Below are 12319 nucleotides of genomic sequence, written 5' to 3' on the forward strand. Positions count from 1 at the left end.
TAACTCACCATGCTGCGTGCGTCCGTGTAACTCACCATGCTGTCGTGCGTCCGTGTAAGCCTGCATCAAGTCCTTACGAATGCCATCTTGACACCAACCTTGTTAGAAAAACAAGGAAGGCTCACGAATCCACATTTCATCAGACAGGAATCGGAAGAACAGAGAATGCAAACAACCCAAACAAATCTCCACGGAGAGATTTTACAGGGAGGGGTCCCTGTAAAGCAAGAGTTCTCACAATTCCAACTCCTTTCCCTGCCTTTTTTTTTTTGGCTGCCTGGCTCAGAAGTTGAGAAACTAATTGTGTCACTACGTGGAACTGCTCTGAGCTTTCAGAGACACGAGCATTGTAAACATGAGCCAGTTCTGTTTGCGCGTGAAGCTGTCCAGCGTGTTCCGCATACCCCCTACGTCCCTATCCAATGTCCTGGTGCTGAATCCATGGAAGAGGCCGATGGCTCACCAGGGCCGGAGAGCAGCACAAGCATAACACACAACCCCTGTGTGGCAGCAGAGGACATAAGGGAGACCGCCGTTTGCCAGGAAGGACACCCTGGGTCCTTCTGCTCACCAGTCGGCTTCCTTCTGTCCACTGCTCGCCCCAGGCCTCCATTAAATGCAGCCGGAAGCAGCTGTGCAGTTGTAAAGCAAAGACAATGCTCTTGTGGTTTTAATCCCTAAGAAAAGCACCTTGAGGACCAGGGCTGGGCAGACCCCACGTGCGACCCTCCTCCTCCCAGGCCAAGAGCTCCTGGGAGCCATAGAACCCCAGGACCAACCCAGATGGCCAGGTGGGGACTCATGAGCCCTCCTCTGTCTGCAGAAGGGACAGTGTGCTCAAGGACAGCCACTAGCCCCTGACATAGAGAGGCTCCATGGTCCTGTGGTCCTTCAGACTCAGGTAGAGAGCTTTTGTAGGAAGTTGGAAGGAGACAGGGCAGATGAGCAAAATGAGAAGCCGGTGATTATGATCTCTCTTTCTAAATCTCATCTTCTAGGGCAGTCGTTCTCAACTGGGGCAGTTTTGTCCCCGGGGGACCTAGCTGGAGACCGTTTTGGTTGTCACAGCTCGGCAAGGGAGGGCGTGTTCTGGAATGTCATAAGGAAAGGAAAAGGATGATGCTGCGGACGCCCTACGATGCTCAGAACAGCCCCCCATAACATCATCCGGCTCCGAATGTCAGTAGAGCCAAGGCTGAGAATCCCCACTCTAAGGGTAGCAATGTTGGGTATCTTCCCGAGACCACCTCCCCTGGATTCCATAGCTCAAAAAAGGCAGAGAAGGAGTTAAAGACTCAGGTTTCCAACCAGGTACCCCTCAACCTACAGAAATTCCATTACTGCCTCATTATCTGAAATGGGGAAAAGAAAATTCCTCCCGAAGATGAATACATGAGGGAGTGAACAAGTAAGCAAAAGAGTTTGGATCAGATCTCTAGCCCCATGTAGACGGTCATCCCAAGAGAACCCCAGCCCGGCAGCTCCAGAAGAAGGCACAGTGAGGTCCAGTCCTGCGGGTCTACAATGAAGGCTGAGACTCTGGGAGGCATCGCATCCTTCCCTACGAGGCTTTCCACTTGTTCCCCCAAAGTACCTGTGGGCATGAAGATGTTGGGATAGTTCCAGAAGTCCACTTAGTGCTTCGTCTAGATGGATTTCAGGAGGTGAAAATGTCCATTGAGGATGGGGAGCTGTGGTCTGGCCTCGAGGCCGGACACAGTGTGGGCCTTGCATGGCTCTTCCAACTGGTTTAGCCCGAGGCTCAAAGAGCTCTGCACTCACCGGAGACCTGGATTCTCACCCTGACTCTGTCCTCTGTGTCCTGATCCTGAAAGCAGGGGCTTGACTGCCTGCCTCCACTTCCCTACATCTTCACCATTGTATCTGGAATGGAATTGGAACCCCCTCACCGGAGTGCTGGGTGTCTCCCGGTGTCCTGCCGCAGCACTGGCCGCCTGCCTCCCCTGACCTTGGGCCTCCTCCTCGCTGGTTCCCTCCCTGTCAAACCACCTTTCAGTCCGGAGCTCTGCTCTCCTCTCCTGCAGCCCCCTTACCTGTCTTGAGTCTCCAGGATGGAGAGGTGCCTGTGAAAACAGCGTTCTCAACATCTTTAAGTTCCTCAGGGCCCTGCCAGTACCAGGCACACAGCAGGGGCTCTAAAAATATTGAATGAATGGATGAAAAAAAAATGGGTAAAATTCAAATTTCTGATTTTCCATCAGAAGCTCTAGGTACACGGTGCCTGCCCCCTCATGTGCTCTTTGATGAACACAGCCTTACCAAGCTCTGTGAGTAGCGGGAGATAATACAGCAGGTCAGGACCCACAAGAACCACAAGACAACAGGTGAACTTCAAGTCACCTTCCATACTTTCAAAGCAGGACCTCTGTCCATTCTGAAAAGGAGGGGTAGAGTGCTGAGGGCATAGGAAGACTGGAATCAGGGAGAACTGAGATCAGTAATAAAACTCTTCAAAGGAGCTGCTTCTCAATTTAACAGACCGTTTATTCTTTTTATCAATGAGCAGGTTGCTAGGGCAGGAGGGGAAGTGGGCGGCGATGGGAGGGCCAGTGGGGAGACGTGTAGGAGGGGTCAAGGATACAGAGTGCCTAGCATCTCCACGGCGTCTCCACGACGCGGACAGCTGGTCCGGGCGTATTTTAAATGCAATCGCATCCCAGTGTAGACACCACGTCTGGAATTACAATCCACCCCGTGATCTGTCACTTTTATATATAAACACGAGGGAGTGGAGTGGTTTCCATAGAGAGGAAATATCACGGCCCACTTGGGAACAGTACAAGAAGAGAAGGAGCAGTGACCCCAGCGGAGACAGGAGTTCAAGGGGATGTTTCTGGGGCAGACCTCCTGGTCCTGAAGCTGCCGCCTGCCTCGCTGAGGGTTTCGACTCCAGAGCGAAGGCCACTCACAGGTAAGGTTTGGGCTGGGGACTCGTCCATGAAGGATGAATGTACTGGTCCTGGGTTAAGCAGGACATGCTGGGGACCAGAGAGGGGTGAGAGACCAAGGCTGCAAGCGCCCCTAGTCACAGCCCAGGGAGCAGGGTGCGGAACCCCACAGTGTGCGTCTGAGGTAAGTAGAAGCCCACCCTCCCTTTGCTGGTACAGAGAGACCTGCTTTACAAGGGTGATAGATGGGAGGCAGAACAGGTTCTTGCAAATGTATGTTTCTGAAGAAAAGGGGAGGTGGGTGTGAATGCAAAGCCGTCATTCCCGGCAGGAGGGTGCTGGCCTGGATTGACTGTTTCCTCTCTGCACACCTGCCGGGCAGGGAATGTCTCCTTCTCGGGCTGTGTGGCCCCGCGGAGAAGCCCAGTGATTGATTCACCCCGGGGCAGTTGGGGCGAGAGGGTAGTTTCAAATCCAGGTCCTCTGCCTTCAACACCCAGAGTCCTTTGTCCCTTGCCAAGTTGGGGACATTAGAGGAAGGGGACAGACACCCGTAATGACTTGGTGCTACCTGTGAAGGGGAGGGAACATAAAGATGGATTTTGATGTCTCTGATGTCCAAGTTCTCTGAGAAGTCGTATTTGCAATTTTCTCCTCAAACATGGCAATCTAGTGGCGATCTCACACACACACACACACACACACACACACACACGCACGCGCGGACCCCACTTCTGAGAATGGGTTAAATAAGGTGACTACGAACACCACCAGCACACATTCTCTGTAGCAGGTCTGTTTCTCCTTGCTGTTCCTCCCTCTGCGGGGAAAGCAGCCTTTCACGCAGACCCCCTCCTTGGAGGCTCACTTGGGGGGTGAGCTGCTAGCCTTTCTGTGGGGACGTGCGTGACACACATACACACTTCCAGGAGTCCACTGTAAGAAAACAGCTCCTTACTCTAACACGTGTTGACATGCATAAAACCCCTCTAGATTCGGCAGCCACGGTTTTTATAAAGTGGTTTTTAAATTCAGCTGCTTGACAGTGTTTGCAGACCAATGGGGTAAAACGGGGCGGGGGGTGGGGGTTGTAATACGGGGACTCACCCCGCCTTCCTCACCTCCGGAAAACGGAAAACGGGAAACGGGCTAGCACGGGGCGGCGCTGTTTGCCCCTGGCTTTACCACCTGTACCTTTCCCCTTGGGGCACCCTCTCCCTTGGGGTGCTCTGCCCCAGGCTGGCGCAGGTCCCTTGCGGCCTCAGGTCCTCGGGCGGGACTCTGGGACAGCTCTGAGAAGCACCCCGAAAAGTCCTTGCTGGAACCCAAAAGAAGGGGAGTTTCAGGTACCCAAACCCAAAAAGCACAGACAGAGAGCTCTGTCCTCTTCCATCTAACTAGAGGGGAGGCTGGTTTTCACAGCAGGTGGCAGGGACCGCCTAAACCTTTGTGACACTCACTAGGGGTGACAGCGAAAGAATCCAGAGAATGGAGGAGGGGCAGCTTGCTCCTGAATCGCACTTGTGTTGAGGAGCACAGGGCGTCTGTCTGCCCTGGAGACCTTCTTCCCTCCTGCCCGGAAAACCCTAAACTCTCTCCACAACCTCCCTGCCAGCATTAACCCTTTCTCTGGGAACCGGCATTTTGAGTCTTTAAATCCTTTCCATCTTACAAGCCCTTGGAAACAGCTCCAAAGCTCCAGATGCCTCCAGGCAGTAAGGCAGCTAAAGCCACGATTCATCCTATGTTTCCACAAAACAACCAGGAACTAGCTGGGTAAATGAGAAAGCCGCTGTCTGGTTATTGAACACAATATTAAAAGACATTAAAAGAAAAGAGTCCATTTTCCCACAGAGATAGTCGTCCTTGGTCGAATGCTCTCCGGGAATTCTAAGGAGCTCGCGGGAGGACAGGGGGCGCTCACAGGGGCGGTTCTCACGGTGCTGTCCCCGGACCGTCCTGTCCCTGTCCTCCAGGAGCACGTTAGAGAGGCAAAAGCTCAGGCCTCTTCCCAAACCTACTGACCCAGAAGCCCCCGGGACAGCGCCCTGCAGCCCACGTTTGAACAACCAACCCCCCATGTGGTTCTGAGCTCCTCGAAAAGCTGACAGCAGCTGACTGAGACGGAGTTTAGGGCCGGGGGGAGCCTGCCGGGCTGAGGACGGAGAATGTGGGAGAACGGAGAACGCCAAACCCTAAAAGCCAGAAATACAACACAACAAAGGGACGGGTCTGCAGGGTCAAACTAGTGGAACAAAGTCACCGGCATGTCGAGATGTAGGTGTAGAGAGACACACAGATAAAAATAAGTAGATGCCGGTGTGGCTTCCGAGACGGTTATACGTGAACTGAATCCTATCCTAATCGGAACTGGAGATGATTTGTGTGTCAACGGAGAGGAAGCGGCCCCCTTTATTAAGTAGCTGGCTAGAGCAAGCGCGTTTCCCACCTCAAGTTCATCTTTCTTTCGTGTAAGCTCTATGAGGCAGTTACCGCGGTCTCCATCTATCCGATGAGGAAGTGGGAAGGCACAGAGGTCAAGCACCCTGCCCACGGGCTTGCGCAAAGGACGAGGAGGATTTGAACCTGGGTCCCCGTAACCCCAGAGTCCGTGTTGATTTCTCTGCACAACACCGCATGCCCAGACCCGGGGGGGGGGGGGGGGCATGCATTTGGAGCACATAAAGCAAGGATCGCCTATGTTTTTCATAACTGTCGGATAAAATAAACTCGAAATTTTTAAGATGTAAAAACAAACAACAGACGAACAAATCCAGCTGGTTTCTTAAGGGAAAGGAAAAGGAAGGCGGTAGACACATGTGGAGTGTCCAGGAAAACCCCAGGCTTCTAAGGAACACCTGCCAAGTCCGTGTGCACGTGAGGCCTCCCAGGATTCTGCTTTAGAGAGAGAACGGGGCTCGGGTGCTTCCGGCTCAGCTCTGGCCCCATCCCTTCACAGCCTGAAGAAACTGGGAAGGCAGCATGGGTTCGTTCCCTCTCTGTTTCTGGGAAATGACCTGCTGCAGGTCATGTTGGCGATGATCTGCAGAGCTGAGGCCAGCCCTCAGCCTCGGACAGCCTGCTGCCCCCCCACCTCTGCCTGTCACCACAGAAAACAGAAGGATCCTGTGCTAGTCCAGTCTTCTTTCTGATCCGTAGTCAGACGCGTTATGCATGGCACCACTGGCCCACTAGTCCAGCCTTCTTAATGCCCAGAAGGACCCCATGTTGATTTCTTTATCCAATTTGTTTCACTTCCTCAAAAACTACCTTATAGGAGCGGCCCCCCAAGTTTGACAGCTAACCACACCTTTCTCGCTTTCTTTTGTGAGAACCAAGGATGTCTCGGGCAGAAAATAAACTCCAGGTTCAGGTAAAGCAGCCCAAGGGCAACCCTTCACTCTTTGTGCCTCCTGGGAGGGGGTGAGGGGGTCAGCATGTCGGGGTGCCCAGCACAGCCAGCGGTCCTTCCTGGGGGAGGGGAGTCGATGAAATCCCACACCTTTGACCTCACATTTCTTTCTCACACTTCAGAGAGGGTGACAGTGAAGTCAATGAACCTTGCATCCTTGGTCCAGAGCTGGAGAGAGCGCAGACAGGACAGACCACGGGGGCTGTGGTGCAGGGCAGGCTTGGTCCTAGTACGCAGGAGGTGAATTCTGTCCCCTTCACCATTTGCCTGAGGCCCAGTGACCACACCCAACCCAAATTCAGATGGTCAGCGGGGAGCCGTTGCTGCAAAGGAGGCAGGGCAGAGGGGTGGGAATGACCCCGCTCAAGCCCGTGTCCCTGCTGGGTCGGCACAGTGCCGCAGTGGCCCGACAACCATGATGGCTGCAAACCCGAAGTCCAGGGTACAGGAGGTACACCGAGCTGGACGTTGTCACGGCCACACATGCTGCCTACACTAAATTTAGGGTTTTTCCTTTTCTTTCTTTCTTTTTTTAAATAAAAGACTAAATGCATCCCTTCATGCCTCTGAGCATCGCTGCTGGCCCTGGACAACAGCGCGACCTCCCCTGCTTGTGAAGGCACGGACCCACTCCCGGAATGGCACGTCCTCGGACATGGGTGTCCCTGGATTGGCTCTCAGACCATGTCTCTCTCACTCAGTCAAATAGATCACCAAGAACTTCCATATAATAGAGACAGCCGATCGTTTTAGGACTGAGGTCACATCAGTCTTCGACACTAGAAAACACAGGTGTTTTTTTGTGAAGTACTTAACATCTCTACACAGAGACCAGACTGAATTTCACTTCATAAATTCTGTGGTAAAACCAAACAAATTCACAACTGTTTGCTCCCGAGGAATACTGACAGCCCAGCAGGGGGACGGGTCTTAACGACCAGCCTCAGACACACTGACTGGACCACCCACCACAGTCTTTAAACAATAGGGATGCACTGAGTCAGCAGCACTAAGGGCTAAAAGTCATCAACCCCAGTAAGCCCCGGAACGCTCCCCTGGCACACTCGCCATTCATCTCGCAGGGCCAGCAGCGGCCAGCAAAGCTGGACGAAACAGAAGTCATCAATACCAGCCGATCAATGGCGCTCAGACTTTACCGACCATCAGAATCACCTGAAGACTTGACTAAAACTCAGATCCTTGGCCCTGGACTTTTGGATCTAGTCATTCTGGGGGCAAGACCTGAGAATTCTTTGCATTTCTCACCAACTTCCCGACGCTGCTGCTGGCCCCGAGTCCCCACTTTGAGAACCGTTGTAGACTATGACCAAAGCCCTACTGAGTTTGAACCCCTGTCCTCCCGAGCACTGAACCTTCTCACACCCCTGTTCTCGCCCCCAGGGAGAGATGCTGAAGCCAGCCCACCTCCTGCTGTTGCTGCTGCTGTTCCCAGGGGCCCCCCGGCCGGGCCTCTCCCAGAAGCTGTACAGAGCCAAGTCCTTCTTCGGCTATATCAACCCGGCCCTGTCGGAAGCCAGGAGGAGCTCGCTGGAGGATGTACCACCGCTGAGCAAGAGAGGCTTCCCCTACCTGCCCAGCCAAGACCCCTCTTCAGGAGAGGACGAGGAGAAGGAGGAGGAGGAAGAAGGCAAGAGGAAGAGGACCTTCCCAGGCTCCGGGGGCAGCAGTGGAGCGGGAAGCGCCCGGTACAAATACCTCCCCCCAGCTCAGCTCAAGGGCAGGCCGCACCAGGAAAAGGCCAAGAGTGACCGGCACACCAAGCTCACGCTGTCCCTTGATGTCCCCACAAATATCATGAACATCCTCTTCAACATTGCCAAGGCCAAGAACCTGCAGGCCAAGGCAGCTGCCAACGCACTCCTGATGGCACAGATTGGGCGTAAGAAGTAGAAGCAGAGACCAGCAGGAGGGCGGCAGCACACCAGGGACCGGGACGAGGTCTGGGTGGAGGGCGAGGAGCTGCCCATTCAGCTGGTTTGTATTTCGAGGGCAGGATCCTATTCTCGAGGCTGCTTCAGTGCTCGGCCCCCCTGCTCCTTCCTGCCTCCAGCCCGGCACCCTCCTCTGCACACATGCACACAGGGCGTACCGTCCTACCCACACAGACACGAGCCCCTTCATGTCTCTCCCTAGATTCTGCATCAGCGGGCAAAATCCCGCTGTCCGGCTCGCCGCGCTCTTCCTCCATGGTCCATGCCTGGGGAGAGGGCGGGGAGCACTCCTTCCTGCCCACCCACACCCACGGCTCACCATCCTGACTTCGGACCCCATCTCTTCCCTCTCTCAATCCCATTAAAACCAATGGCTTCTGCAACCCTTGGGCTGGTTTCAGCTTCTTTTCCTTCAGCCTGTGGCCTTCACGTCTCTGAGCATGGAAAAGTGGAGGCGGACCAGGGAGGTAGCCGCGGAGTCTGTGCCTGGTCTCTTCCGGGGTGGAGAGGTTCTTGCAGTCCTAGGAGGGGTAAGAAAAGGCTGGGAAAAGCCAAGCTGGCAGGACTCTGGCGAACGTTGCTTAGGTTAGAGCCATGTGCACGGACTGGTCCGGCCCAGGAGGCCTAGCCGAGGGTCTGCTCTCGAGTGGGCACTGGGTTAGGTGGGGAGGGGGCTTCCAGTTACTCCCCTGTGCTGCCCTGAACTCCGCCACGGCTGGGCGTGGGGGCCCATTTCTTGGCCCCTCAGCGATGGCCCAGCCGATGCCGGGCCTGGTGGCAGGGGCCGGTGGTGGGCGAGGCAGGTCCTCTGCTCTCCTCGAGTCTGCACACCAAGTGAGGATTGAAATAAATACCACCAAGGGCTGTCTGAACGACCAGTGGCTAAGCGATGGCAACCGGCGTAAAGAATTGTATGAGGGATTCGGAGATGAGAAGGTTTAACACGAGTGAAAGTCCAGTAAAAGGGGACATTGGCAAGAACTCGGATGGCCTCTGGCTGCAAAACCCAAGGGCCAGATTCCCGAAGAGGGACTGTGCTTCTACTCCCTCCTGCGGGGGGAGAAGTCGTGAGTAACAGGACAGGAACCTCCACATGTCGCCATTACTTTACGATAAGTGACGACACGTGGGCAGCCAGTGCTACCACTGCCCCCAGAGGCAAAGTCCAAACCCAGATGCAAAACAGATTAGAAAAATGCTTGCAGCTCATACAAAAGACCAAGGGCTTACCAATCAAATGCATAGCTGCTCAACACTGAGGAGAAAAGAACCGTTCCCCCAAACAAGCAAGGACAGGGACAGATTTTTCTCTGTTCTCTCTCTCGCACACATATTCAAATGATCTTTACACATGTAAGGAAAGGCTAAACTTCATTCCTCTGAGAACTGCACTCATATCCAATTTCTCACCTATCAGACCAGCGAAAGTCCCCAAGCGTGACGATTAACCTAGACTCCACAGAGGATGATGGGGGTAATAATGAGTTCACGTTAGTGAAAATTCCCAACACAATCTCTGTTGGATAATTTGTGTTGATTTGAGCTCCCTTGAAAAAAATCATTGAAACTCTCTTTTAAAAATAAAACAAGGCTCGGGGCGCCTGGGTGGTTCAGTGGATTAAGCCGCTGCCTTCGGCTCAGGTCGTGATCTCGGGATCCTGGGATCGAGTCCCGCATTGGGCTCTCTGCTCACAGAGGGCCTGCTTTCCTTCCTCTCTCTCTGCCTGCCTCTCTGCCTACTTGGGATCTCTCTCTATCAAATGAATAAAGTCTTTTAAAAATAAAACAAGGCTCAAAAGCCAAGTGAACCTCCTCCAATAGACAAGAACAGTGGATGCACGATGTGACCTCAAACATCCCACCACATAAGAAGCAAAGGGACCTGCTTTCTGACAGTGGCATGACTTTAAAGCTATAACTAAATAATCAGGGAAAGCTGAGCCCATCCAAAATTCTATCAGATATTTCATAAAATTCAAAAAAAAAAACCTTGTTCTGCTTTTGCTTTGTCTTATTGATGAGAGCCTGGTGAATTCACCCCACTGCTCTGTCCCTACACTCTGAAGCTAAACACAACTTAACACGTACGCACACACTCATGCACATGTACTCATCCACACACGCACGCACACAATCACCAATCTCACCTTACAATCCCGACAAGCCCTCCATGGACAAAGCCCTCAGCAAAGACACTGCCACTCCCACTCTGACTACCCGAGACGTGCACTCATTTTCTTCTCTCCTCAAACTTCACATATTCCTCCCCGTGTTCCCATCGTAGCTGGAGACCTCGCTTTTCATTTCACCAAGAATATCAGATGCTTCTGAAGCAAAATTTCACAAACCCCAGGCATCGCCATCCACACACTCTGCCTTCTACTCTAAGCTGGACGCACCACTCGTGGGCCCTGTGTCATGCCCAAAGTTCCCATCTGCGAGACACTGACCCAACAAAGCGTTGGGTCCTTTCTGCCGCGTCATCAGCATTACCCCCTCCACTGCACCAGTCATAGCAGCACACAAACCCACTTCACTTTTCCTGTGTTGAAAACAAACCCCCCAAATCCTTTTTTTTTAAAGGTTTTATTTATTTATTTGACAGACAGAGATCACAAGTAGGCAGAGAGCGAGAGAGGAGGAAGCAGGCTCCCTGCTGAGCAGAAAGCCCGATGCGGGGCTCGATCCCAGGACCCTGGGATCATGACCTGAGCCGAAGGCAGAGGCTTTAACCACTGAGACACCCAGGCACCCCAAACGCCCTGAATCCTTAACTGTCACTCTTTCCACATCGTAGTGGACCACTCTGCTCCTCCTATGACCATCCACTGTGGGCAGTTATCTCTTGGGACTGTCTCTCACACTTTCTCAGGCTCCCATCCCTACCATTTCTCTGGATGGTCTTTTCTGAGTGTGTGCAATCACACACACACAGGCACGCATGTGTGCGCGCACACACACACACCCACACCCACACACACACACACACACAAATGTCCTTCAGAATAGCAAAACAATGATAGGAACTGAGGGGTTAGTTAAGCGTTCACTTGTGCCCTCTGGTGTCTGAAGAGAGAAACAACACATGCACATAGAACTAATAAAAGTCTGCTAGTTCAAAACTCAATATAGGATATGCACATGAAAATATATATGTAATTCATTAATGACTTTTTTAAAAAGATTTTATTTATTTATTTGAGAGACAGTGAGAGAGAGCATGAGCGAGGAGAAGGTCCCATGGGGAAGCAGACTCCCCATGGAGCTGGGAGCCCGATGCAGGACTTGATCCTGGGACTCCGGGATCATGACCTGAGCCGAAGGCAGAGGCTCTAACCGACTGAGCCACCCAGGCACCCCTCAAATGAGTGTTTACTACATTATTTCCACTGCAGTGAGAGATTTCACAGTGTATCCCAAATGCCTCTAATCCTGGGGTGGGCGCAAATGGATCCCCAAGAAGCTTCACGGGACAGGTGCACTGGGTTTGAAGGAAGTGTTCTATCACTCAGCCACAGAAGGAAAGAAGAAAGAAAGCAGCAAGAAGGAGCAAAGGCAGAGGCGAGAGAAGAAGAGGTGCTAGAAGTAGTGAGCTCCCCAGTGTGGATGGAATGCCGGGCAGCACAGGGAAGGATGGGGCTGGAAATGTAAGTTGGAACTAGTGGGGACAGGGCTCTGCACGCCATGGGCAGGGATTTAGACTTCATACTTAAGAAGATGGGAATCATTAAAGCTTTGAGCAAGGGGGCAAAATAACCCAAGCTGTGCTGTGGAATATCATCACAGGTGGGCTGGATGGGGCAGCAAGACAAAGGGAGAGGCAGAAAAGCCTTTGGGCACTAGTGTGCGGGCCTGAGCTAGGATGGCTTCCACAGGAAGACAAGGAAGGGAACGGATCCTGGAATCACCACCGAAGTAGAATTGCTAAGACCCCGGCTCTGTAGAAAGAAAGGCAGTCAAAAATGACAGCGTTGTTTAGAATCTGGGATGATGACAGAAATAGACAAGACAGAGCACTCAGGGAAGAGCAGATTTCTTTGGAGGTA

At 52.9% G+C, this 12319-nt stretch overlaps 2 protein-coding genes across 2 annotated transcripts in view; one reads left to right on the top strand and one right to left on the bottom strand.

The window, feature by feature from the left end:
- Positions 1-12319, bottom strand: part of LOC132020017 (prostaglandin F synthase 1-like) — a 147081-nt gene that overhangs the window by 109191 nt on the left and 25571 nt on the right. The gene's annotated exons all lie outside the window — the stretch shown is intronic.
- UCN3 (urocortin 3) lies at positions 7727-8232 on the top strand. Its single transcript, XM_059404980.1, has one exon. The coding sequence runs from the start codon at positions 7729-7731 to the stop codon at positions 8230-8232; it is 504 nt and encodes a 167-aa protein (XP_059260963.1). The 5' UTR covers positions 7727-7728.

Source organism: Mustela nigripes, chromosome 6, assembly GCF_022355385.1.
Source record: "Mustela nigripes isolate SB6536 chromosome 6, MUSNIG.SB6536, whole genome shotgun sequence".
NCBI classification, from domain to species: Eukaryota; Metazoa; Chordata; class Mammalia; order Carnivora; family Mustelidae; genus Mustela; species Mustela nigripes.